We start from the raw sequence: 11,390 nt of genomic DNA on the forward strand, positions 1-11,390 counted from the left end.
TTATTTGGATTTCCATCTAGTGAACAATAACTGCAGTTGATTCACTTTTTCTTTTCTTTGTCTATGGGGGTTCTCTCCTCTGCCGCTCCTCACTGCCTGTCTCTCTTCTTGTCAGAGCTGCCTTTGTATGTGTTTGAGAAAGATGGGTCTGTGATGATGGCCTACATGCTACACAGAGCACTTCTTCCTCTCTGCTTTTTTCCCCCCCTTTCCTTGGCTCTCGTCTCCTCTGTCCTCAGCAGAATTGTGTCCAGTCACAGTAGCATGGTTGCCACAAGACATTCCTCTGTTGACCCAGGGTGGGCGAAAGGACACCAGTGAAGGATCAAGTCGCTGAATTTAAATCTGACCTCTTTTCTGTCGTGAGAGTCCAAAGAATCGTCTCTTTAACAAAATCTCTCTGATGCCCACACCAGCCGTTTTCTGATCACGTCAGAGTGAGAATATTCAAATTAAGCATTTCTCTGGTCGATCTGATGACTCTGTGTCTGACAGGAGCCCATATTAATGAAACACAGGGGGGGCAGGTGGACTCCATAATTTAAAAGCCAAGATAAATAGTTTTTTAGAATTGTGAAGAGGCTGGGTTGTGTAGTCAGATTTATTATCCACAACCAAAATTTTGCAGCAATGCTTTGCTGTTTTGCCCCATTGATATAGTGAAGCTATAGCTATTGTTTCCCTTTTATTGTTGCTATTGTTGTTTACACATTCCCCAGCTTAATAAGTTTATGCTACATTTGGCAGCAATAGATTTTCTCATGGTTTCCTTTTTAAATATATGCTTCAGCATACTTTACTTCTTCCTGTGTGTGTGTGTGTGCGTGCGTGCGTGTGTGTGTTTAAAAAAAAAAAAACCCAAAAAAACAGGAAGAGGGACTTGCTCTGTATTCATCTTACTCTCTAGTCCCCATGAGACTGAAACAAGGGGAAACTGAATCTTAACCCTTGCTTTCCAGTCCTGTACTATACACCCCTTAGAGACTGGCTCCCAGCCCTTGTACCTCCTTGCCCACTCCTGCTCTGCACTGTCTACATTCTTGTCTTCTGTGCAGCAGAGTGAAGACAGAAATGTGGTAACTCAAACTATATGTTGGGGCACAGACATGGTTGCGTTCTTGTCGCTGAGGGTTTGCCACAAGAGAAAAAGTTTGTCTCTCAGGGTGAGAGACTCAATTTTCAAGTTGTTTCTTTGTGTATAAAGAGTTTTAAGAAGAATGTTGAGTAGAAAGCACGGAGAATGACTCTTACAGGTGAGGAGTGTAGGACTTTGGAAGTAAACCCTAATCCATAATTGGAGCCAGCTGTTGAGTTAATGCAGTAGAGAACTAGGACTGTCTGTCTGAATGCTGCCTTTGTTTCGGGCCAAAATTCCGAGCTAATAAATAGATTTCCCTACTATTTGTTTTTTCTGACAGTAAGAAGTATGGGAGTGGAACGTGGAAAAGAAACGGTGGAGAGAATGGCAAGAGAAACTGATTAGAAAAAGTAGAAATGTGAATTCCACTTTCAAGGCAGGGAAGGAGGGGAGGACAGGAGGGGAAATGGGCAGGGGGTCCACTGTGCCTCTGCAGCCCAGCTCTCGCTTGCCAAACTCACAGCTGCCTCACTAAGTCATTTTTCACAGTTAAATATCAATGCAAAAATGTCTCTGCTGAGAATTCAGCTCAGAGCACAGTGCTGTTTTTTTATGGCCAGATGGAGTCAGCTTGCTGGGGATTTTCCTCCTCCTCCCCTTCTTCTTGTGTCTCTCTTTCCCTCTGTCGATACTGTGCAAGATTTGATTATGCTTGCAGTGTTTCTAGGTCTGTGTGTCAGTGGTGCTGCAGACTGGCAGAAGAATAGTTTCTCTGTGTATGGGAAGAGTCCTCCATGCACATGAGTATTTACTCACATGGCTGGAGCGAGAGGGAAAAGTCCAGTTCAGCTTCATTTGAATTAAATACAAACAAGGCATCGAATAAACCAGATGCTTTCACAAATAATATTTGAAATCTGGACCATAGCGATACAGGAAAATCTGTGAAAAGGTACCTGTGATTTTATGCATAGATTTATGCTTTCTATCATTTGTTGGCAGCAGATGGATTTTTACAAGGGCGAAAGAACATCACAAAAGGGGCAGTAAACATCTTAAAAAGAAGAGCCTGCTCACTGTGTGACTAATAAAGGGTCAGAAACTTTATTTGTGTTTAGACAGTATAACTGGCAAAGGGAATCAATGTCATTCAGATTGCTCAGATTTTGTCCATTTATGGTTTTAGGGCCAGAGTGTCCCCCTGCATTCAGTTTTTTCACTTCCCCGTCCTCTGTTTCTCTTTTTCCCACTGATCCTCACTCCCATGTGTAGGGAGGCCAGAGTAACAATAACGAAGAGGAGACTATCTGTTTGGCCTGCAAATCTCTGTCCATCCCTCCTCCCCCTTGTAGCCTCTCTGCCCTACCATGTTAATTTGACCTACAAATTCTGTCCTAGTGTGACAAATGAGAGGGTTGTTGAACTCCAGCCAAACAGTTTCCTCTCTCTTTTTGCTGCATGTGATTCTGTGTCCCTATCTCCATCTTCCCTGTTGTACACATTTCTCCCTTTTTCACCTTTGATTCTCCAACTAAAATTGCTCGTAGGAAGTCAGTACAAGGCTCACCAGCGACATTTTTTCCTGTCTAAACAAAAGCATTTAGTTTTGCACAGGGTCCAGCTGTTGTGTTTGTGTAACCCAGTTGGAAAGCATGGAACAATCCAAGTGGCCTCTGCTTCTTCTGCAGATGTCCAGATGGCTGGGAGTTTTTTTTGTTTTTTGTTATCTTTGAGTGACTGATTTTGAAAGAAACCTACATCTTTTGAGAAAGATGTAGGTCTTTTTTTTTTTTATTATTATTATTTTTGGAAGTCTTCTGACTTTGCTTTGCACTCAGTGACGCCCTCCCAGTGAGTGTTTGCGGAGGGAAAATTAATCTTGGTTGCATCAAACCTGGCAAACGTTTTGAGGAGCAAAAGTTTTTAAATGTGGTGCAGTGCTTCAATTTACTTGGATGGCCTTTTGCCATCACCATTGACAACATCTTACACACATTTACAGGCGTGCACATGTGCACGTCATATAAATACTTTTCCAGGCTTTAGTGTAGCACAGACCACATAAAACTGGACCAACAGTTGGCATTTTCCAGTGATTACACAACTTAACTCATTACAGAGGCATTGCACCATTACTGTTTCACTCTTGTCAGCTAGTCTTTATCACTGTTTTTCTCTTTTACATTTGCTGTCATTTCTTTTCCACCTTCCTCCATTTTTTTCTATGTTACCAGGCCACAAACTAGGCTTTGTCTTTGCAAATCAGTGCTTGCTATGTTTCAAAACAAACATGGAACACAGTATTTATCAAGGTTTAGATCTCTGGCATGGACCCAGCAGCTTCCTTGTTTTTCAGAAGACCTTGCTTTCTTCTAAGAGGTCTGGTGAAACACTTGACATTTCAACTTTTCTTTTAAGACCTTTTGCTAAAGTAGGATTTTAGAAGATAACATCTCTTTGTATATCATCTCTAAATTTTAAAGTAGCTGTCATAAAAACTGTAAGGATTCAAATCAAAATATTCAAACGTGCTTTCTCTTTCTTTCTCTTGACATTGCTTTGCTTGAAATTCAAATCTCAGCCTGAACTTGGTCATGCATTTTATTAGGAGCTAATGGTGTAGTATGATTGTGGTGTTTGCAAATGAGAGTATTGTGTAGGCAAATATCTCATTTAATCCATCCCAGTGTGACCAGATAATAACATTTGCAATAAAAAGATATTGTAGCATGTGACATGTAATCACAATGACAACTGCTTGTCTCTGAAGGCTGTTTCTTGGTACTTTTAAAAAATGTATTAGATAATTTATTTCAAAGAGATGGTGTCCAAGTGGACAAAAAGTCCAAAAGAGTTGGATTTTATTTTAAGAAAATATGTATGTATATATGTCAGACCCTCCTTTTCTGCACCATCTGGAACCTTTTACCAAAAAAAAAAAATCCAATTACTTGTTTTGTTTTTCCTTCCTTGCTCTCTGGTTTGATGCAATGAATATGACCTGCACAAGAATGAAATCTATATTTTGCTCTTCCTCTTTCATTGTTGGCTGATTTTCTTTTTTCTTCAGAGAAGGAAAAAAAAAACAAACTCTCAAGCTTTTGTCATTGTTGTGGATGCACATTCCTCTCAATCACTTAACATACATACACACACGTGCAGCAACCCGCTGATGACAACTGCCTTCCTGTTAATGGCAGCATTTAGTCTATCTTCTGTGTGTTTTGAGTCGACCAACCAGTAGGCACGCTTGTTGTGGCTCTTGCAGATTCAGTTTATCTTCAGGCTTTTCTATTCCCACAATGCAAACCTCTCTCTTACCTCACCTGCTTTATTAACCCAGAATACCTCCCCATGCTGCACCAAGTTACAAGGTGTGGAAGCATGTTGTGACAGAGGGCCATTGTGTCAGTTTAAGCAGCCTGGATATAATGGCACAGTTTACTATCTACTGATTTTCATTTTCCAAGACAGTGTTGCCGTCTGTCCAGACAAACTCATACACACAGTTGTAATTTATGCAAAATGCTGAAACAAATTTATGCCTCCTGTTGTAGTTTTGTTCAGAGATCATTTAAAGTTTTTAGCAGGCTTTAAATAAATCAATTTTGCTAAACATACTAGAAACTGATGATAATAGGAGGAGTGTGCACACATATAGAGTTGGGTTTGAAGGTGGAGGGGAAGTTTTTGCTCTTTGTGCTAAGCCTGTAGGGACCCTCAGCCCTGTTGTCACCCCTATAGAGTGAATTTAAGAGGGTCAACTTTAACAAGAGCTATATTGATTCTTTTTGTTTGAAGGGGGAGTGTGTCTGTGTCTGTGTCTGTGTGTTTCTGTTTAGTCGGATGAAGACAAGACAGGAGTAGTGCTGCTTTTTGTCTTCATGTTTAAGCCTCCATTCAGCCAAAAGTCAGAGGCAACACTTGGTGGTCTAGACTCCAGTGGACTATACACTTGGACATTATAGCTGTGATACAGTTGGTTGAGCAGCATTTGCATAAGGTGCTCTCATTCTTCTTCTTGGGGAAAAAAAAACAAAATCTTAGGTTCTGTTTTGGCTCTGCAGTATTTGCATCTGGACTTACATCTGCTGTATACAGTATATTTTATACAACTGTAATTCCTGCTACAAATGATACTTTTTGATCTCCTTTGGAAAGGGTTTTTATAACACAAACTGGAGCCTAGAAATTTACTTAAATGGGGTAAAATAGGTTTCTACGCATATAAGTTTCTACCCCAGCATCTGTTGGGTGATTTATAAGGCCACTGAGTAAGACAGCTGTTGGAACAGCACTTTTATTTCTTGCACATGTTGCCTGTTGCCTGCATATAGTTAGTTAGATTAAAGAGTAATATTTCAACATAAAAATGGGTTATTGAAGGATTTTAGCAGCTAGCAACTGTTTTCTTGACTGATCAATCTATATAGTTCTTATGGTGTTGATTATCATTTCAAGAAGGCAATCTGTATTTTGTGTACTGTTTTTAAACTTCCATGTCCAATCCTTAAGTGTTGGTTTACTCACTGGCTTACAGTCAGTCACTGTGGTTAAAAGATATTGGTGTAAGCTTCACACCGCCATGTCAGTGCTAAACATTTTACTTCTCGGAGAAAACTCGAGGTCATTGAATATTAACAAACACAAATTCACACGCTGCTAAGAACAACCAGATGACCAGTGAGTCTGTTCAGGATGCTTTCACAAGGCCTGGCCCGTTCACAAGAGCTTTCAACCACATCCAGCCTAAACATATTCCCACTGTTTTGTAAGCCTAGAGTATACACAGGCTTAGCTCCAGGTTCTCACTTGACAGTGGTTGGTAGTCAGACACATGGGGGATATGTTGGAAGTATTACTGTTTCATCTTGACAAATAGTAGTATCTTTGAGAGCATTCCTACTGTTTCCTCTGCAAACCCTCCGGTGTTCATAGTCCAACCCTGAGCCTAGCGGCCCTGGGAGGATAACCCCTCACTGATCCCACAGTATGTTATGGTCTCTGGGAGTGTACTGGGCTCAGGTCTGGTCTGTATCAAGTTGCTGTGCCCTAAGATGTGTTGCATTTGGATTGAGCTTTTGGGTTGGTGTTGAGGCCAAGTGAGTTTCTTTTTGCTTATCAGTAATGAACAAAGAAACGATAATGATAAAAGAGATTGATCATTTTTCCACTTGCCCTGCCTCTGACTAGAGGTGTGTCTACAAAAGTAGATGTAGCCTAATGTATAACACATAATACTTAGTGGTACTGGTAAACACCCACAGTGTTCACTGTTTACACTGTGTCATGTGCTGCAAAGTCAGCTGCTATCATGTTTGACTTTGATAGCAATCAGATATAAATATGTGCAAATTCTGCGCCTGTGATTCCATGGAAAAACATTCAGTCAGTGTGATGTCTCACTCTCACACAGCTTTTTCTATTATTGTATATCTTTTATATACCAAATATTATATTACAATATCGTCTTTTGAAAATCTCTATAATTCATATTAAATATGACATGTAGTACTGCAATGCTCCAAAACCTTCCATTGCAAAACACCACTTTTAAAAATTGTCATCATGTAACATTGAACTCATAGTCATGAATAAGTTAACCTGCTGAGACATTAAGTAACTGTCATTTGCAGAGATATGTCAGTTTTTTCATCTCATCTGGTGTAATTTGGCCTTTGGCCAAATTCTAAGCTCTGGCTCTCAGATGTACAGAGAAGAAAAAAAAGAGGCCTCAACTGATTATTTTCCGTAGGGCTCTACTGGATCTGGATCCCTGTCTTTCCAGGTTTCTTTTCCTGAGTCAGACACTTTTTTACCCTCACATTTATTTCTCTTACATACACATTCTGCCAGTTTGTTTATTTAGAGTCTTAACTAACCTCCCTTGTCCCTCAGTAAGAAGCAACATTAACCCCCCACCCATCAGCCTGGTGCCATTGAATTGTGATCATAAAACCTTGGTGTAAATCTACACTCATTTAAAAACACAGTGCTATTAAGATCAAGGACATGGACTTAGACCGTAACCATCATAAACCCACTATTTTTTAGCGAAACTGCAAACTCATTCTTGACATACATGGCATATATCAGTTATTTCACATCTATAAACAGTTTTTTGTCTCAAATCCACACTCTGTTTAATGATTACACGTTTAGAAAAAAATAGCAAGGAAATCTAAGTTGTTTCCTCCACCCAGTTATTTATCTCCTAACTGGCTTTCTTTGTGTATTGGTGATTGATCTGTTAATCTACTCAGGTGTTCCAGGACCTAGGAGTGTCAGTGCTGTCTGGATCTTCTGAGGGCTACAATGTGTGTCTGTTTGCTTATGGTCAAACAGGATCTGGAAAGACGTACACCATGATGGGAACACCGGTGAGGAGAAAGGGTGGAGTTGGCACTGGGATCACTGCATGGCATTTGATATGTTTTTTTAAACATCCATTTATCTCATGAGACACAGAGCCCATTCATGCTGCACTGCAAATAAGTAAATAAAGTAAAGAGTACTTTAAGTAAAGTCTGAAGGACTGTCAAATCATAGCTTCTTGGCCCTTACTCTTTTTGTTTGTTTTGTATGATGTCAGGACTCCATTGGCTTGACACCTCGCATCTGTCAGGTAAGACAGTCGATTAAATTTCTTGCTGGTGGCAAAGTAAGGTGAGCACACTGATGATTTACCTGCTGTCGTCTGTGAAGTAAATTGTGTTTCTCCCCTCCTCACAGGGCCTTTTTAGGTCAGAAGACACCTTTCCTGATGGGCATAATTCAAGTAGAGTTGAGATCAGGTACTTCATTGTTCATTCTCTGTGTCTTTCCTTGAATTGAGCCTTTCCTGATATTGAAATTCAGTCCTTATGGAACTAAGGTGCTGCAAAGCTACAGGCAGTACAATGCAAATAAAAACACTGGACTTATTTTTTCATTGTTGGAGTTCCCCAACATTGTGATAGGTAAGATTAACATAACTTGAATTGAAATTATGCTTTGCCACATTAACACAAGCAAAATGTTTTTTGCAGCATCAAGAATGGACTGTAAAAAAAAAACAAAACAAAAAAAAACATAACCATGACTTCAAATCCAAGCAGGGTCCACTGTCACATAATACCCCTCTTCTGTTTTTCTGTAATGTTAACTTTCCAGTGAAAGCAACATGCCAGAAAGGTAACCCTGAACAAAGATTTGTTATTTGCAGTTAATTGACCTGAAACAACTTCAGCATCTAATGGGGTAAAATGGGTATAGAAACGCTCAAGTATGACAAGGGTTTATCTTCATATGAGTGTTACATCTGTCTCTGCAGCTTTCTGGAGATCTATAATGAGCGTGTGAGAGACCTGCTGAGAGGAGGAGAGCAGAAGAAAAGAGCCTCACTAAGAGTCAGAGAACACCCTGAGAAAGGACCCTATGTACAGGGTGAGAGTTTGGGAAAGCTGTCTGTACATTGTAAAGTAGTAGATAGCCAAGATACAGACCCTAAAGCTAAGCTCTGTTTGAATTTGAAAGGCATCTATATTAAATTTTTCACCAGGGCCAGAATTGCTGCCCTGGCTCTAATTCAGACTTGTTTTTTTACCTTTCTCCCTCCATCTCCTTATCCTCTGCTTCTTTCTTTCATTCTCTTACACCCACCTCTGTGTGTTTAAAGCCCCACATCCACTCATTGTCTGTATCTGGAGAAATCTCAGTTGACCAGAGGAAGTGAAGTCATTTCCTTGTGGTTCCAAGGCTAACGCTCTGAGACACAGAACACATTTATTTAGGACTTCACATTTTACTTCTCCATTCATATGCCCATCCAGCAGTGTTTTACTGTTGCTCACATTGTTTGAAATGTATCCTATAATGTTTTTTGTATTAACCTTTGAGGTAATCAGTGTTTAACAGTCCTTTTAGTTGATGTGATTTCTGTGGGATATGTACATAAATGCTGTGGGGAAAATATTACAAATCATATGTCAGCAAGTATTAATGAGACATATTTCCTTGTCTTTTGCACGTCTGCCTCTCTTACTGCAGATTTTTAGACAAATGTCTGTTTTAGTTTTTGCTCAATTTAGTCAACGATTTGTTTCTCTGCTTGTTTCTGTAGACCTGTCCCAGCATGTGGTCTCTGACTGCAAGCAGGCCATGGACCTTTTAGAGGAGGGCATTGCCAACCGCATGACAGCAGCAACACACAACCATGATGCGAGTAGCAGATCCCACGCCATCTTTACCATCCAGTACACACAGGTCATCATCACTCTCAGCCCTTTAATAGCTTACAGTCATCCTAATGTGCTGTTGATTTCTTTATATTTATTCTCAATAATTCATCCTTGGATTGCTCTTAATATTCTTAGGGCCTATTTTCATATTTTTTATTCATATCTTTTCTCCATAGGCAATCCTAGAAAATAACCTCCCTTCAGAAATTGTCAGCAAGATTAACCTGGTGGACTTGGCCGGAAGGTGAAACTGCTTTTTCTTGTTTGTTTTTTGGTTGAAATCTCTTTAGTTAAAATCATGACAAAACTGCCCCCTAGTGGAGCTTGGCTTCTACCCTTTAAAGTCCTTTCTTCAACATTCTCTAGATTACGTTATCTTCATGTTTTAATTATTGTTATTGACATGAACCATGTGTTTGACAGTGAGCGAGCAGACCCCCACTACTGCAGGGATAGACTGACAGAGGGCTCCAACATCAACAAGTCACTAGTCACTTTGGGAATCGTCATTTCTGCTCTTGGTAGATGTTGTTTTATTGAATGTCAAATGATCATGTCCAAGAACGTTCTTTGTGTTTAGAGTTAAATCTTGCCTGCACCTCTGCAAATTGCCAGTTTTTTGTATTTTTGTATTTATCTATATTCCATATTCCCCTCTGCCCATTTTACTTTCTCTGAACATCCTTCATACCACTGCTCCATAGCCCAGAACTGCCAGATGTCCAGCAGTTGCCAGAGTATCAATAGCATGGCCTCTGAGGGTGAGGGCAGCACAGTGGGGAGTCACAGCAGCTCCCTGTCTGGAGGAGGAGGAGGGAGGAGGCACTGCTTTATCCCCTACAGGGACTCAGTCCTAACGTGGTTGCTGAAAGACAGCTTGGGTGGCAACTCCAAGACTATTATGATTGCAAGTAAATGTCTTCAGTTGTCATCATTACTGTTACATGACTGGGGTGGTGATTTTGTTTGTACACTATCTATAAGTTATATTTGCTTAACAAGCTTTAACTGTAAGTGTAAAGCTTGTTGCTGAATGGTATTCATGCATTGTATTGTTATTTCTGAATGTGTTTGGAGAATATTTACTTTAACTTAGCCTGTAAGTTTTAAAGTGGTCTTGAATGGCTGACTGGAAGTTATGAAATTAATAAAAAGTAATAGTCATGCTTTTGAAAACCACAGGTATCATTCAGTCAGTCTTGTGACGCTAATTGTGTTTTGTCTGTGTTGCAGCGGTCTCACCCTCTGCTAACAGTTACAACGAGACCCTTAGCACACTGCGATATGCTGCCCATGCCAGAAATATTGTCAACAAGCCTCGGGTTAATGAGGTCAGTGGCTGTTTTAAGTGTCATGCCAAGATGTAATGTTTGATCTAAATGTAGGCTAATCTGTGTATTTTGATTCCTGCGCAGGATGCCAATGTTCGACTGATCAGGGAACTAAGAGAGGAGATTGACAGATTGAAGAGCATGCTGCTCAGCTTTGAAATGGTATGGTGACCTTTCATTGTATGAGCATAGTTCTAATGCTCCAACAGATACTCCCCGCTGGGTTTACCCCCAAAATAAGCCCCCTTAGTACTGTGAGGCTTTGAATAAAAGATTACCACATTACAAGTTTTTTGTACCAAAGGCTTTATGTCTTTGTGACATTTTTAATCCCCTGGGTGGTAAAGACTGAACTGAATTGTAATATATGTGACATTTTCTTTTTGCACAGTATGTTGACTATCATTTTTTTTTTTTACACTCTTGGCTGACAGCAGCGTAATCCCAGTCCATCCCTGAGTGATGAGAGAGATGGAAATCTTTCTGACATTGTGCTACAGAATGAACTAAAGGTAACACACATAGTTACATCTGCATGACAGATAACAGTAATTCTTGACACATCAAACCAGCATGCTTTCATATATAGCTGGATGTCTGACATAAACTTCACAAACATGAAATTTGGAAAACCATGTAAAATGTTGCATCAGCCTTTGACAGGCGGATTCATTATCACCTGTTGAACTGCCAAACATGTTTTAAAAGTACAACTCTTGTCAAACTCTTATATTAGAGTATAGATAAAATGCAAAGATAGAA

General features: G+C 39.9%; 1 protein-coding gene across 4 annotated transcripts in view; it reads left to right on the forward strand.

The window, feature by feature from the left end:
- stard9 (StAR-related lipid transfer (START) domain containing 9) overlaps positions 1–11,390 on the forward strand; it is a 36,213-nt gene that overhangs the window by 6,625 nt on the left and 18,198 nt on the right. For 3 of the 4 annotated variants that reach the window (XR_003295002.2, XM_026296522.2, XM_026296702.2), the window contains exons 4-14: positions 7,342–7,458; positions 7,671–7,703; positions 7,811–7,872; positions 8,391–8,503; positions 9,180–9,322; positions 9,474–9,541; positions 9,721–9,818; positions 10,002–10,208; positions 10,531–10,628; positions 10,713–10,790; positions 11,063–11,140. Coding sequence is in view for 3 of the 4 variants with exons in the window: in XM_026296522.2 (XP_026152307.1) it covers positions 7,342–7,458; positions 7,671–7,703; positions 7,811–7,872; positions 8,391–8,503; positions 9,180–9,322; positions 9,474–9,541; positions 9,721–9,818; positions 10,002–10,208; positions 10,531–10,628; positions 10,713–10,790; positions 11,063–11,140 (1,095 nt within the window). In the remaining variant the exon portion in view is untranslated. The remainder of the gene's footprint in view (positions 1–7,341; positions 7,459–7,670; positions 7,704–7,810; positions 7,873–8,390; positions 8,504–9,179; positions 9,323–9,473; positions 9,542–9,720; positions 9,819–10,001; positions 10,209–10,530; positions 10,629–10,712; positions 10,791–11,062; positions 11,141–11,390) is intronic. The other variant, XM_026296619.2, reaches the window with a different exon arrangement.

The sequence above is a fragment of the Mastacembelus armatus genome, chromosome 22 (assembly GCF_900324485.2).
Source record: "Mastacembelus armatus chromosome 22, fMasArm1.2, whole genome shotgun sequence".
In the NCBI taxonomy this organism is placed as follows: Eukaryota; Metazoa; Chordata; class Actinopteri; order Synbranchiformes; family Mastacembelidae; genus Mastacembelus; species Mastacembelus armatus.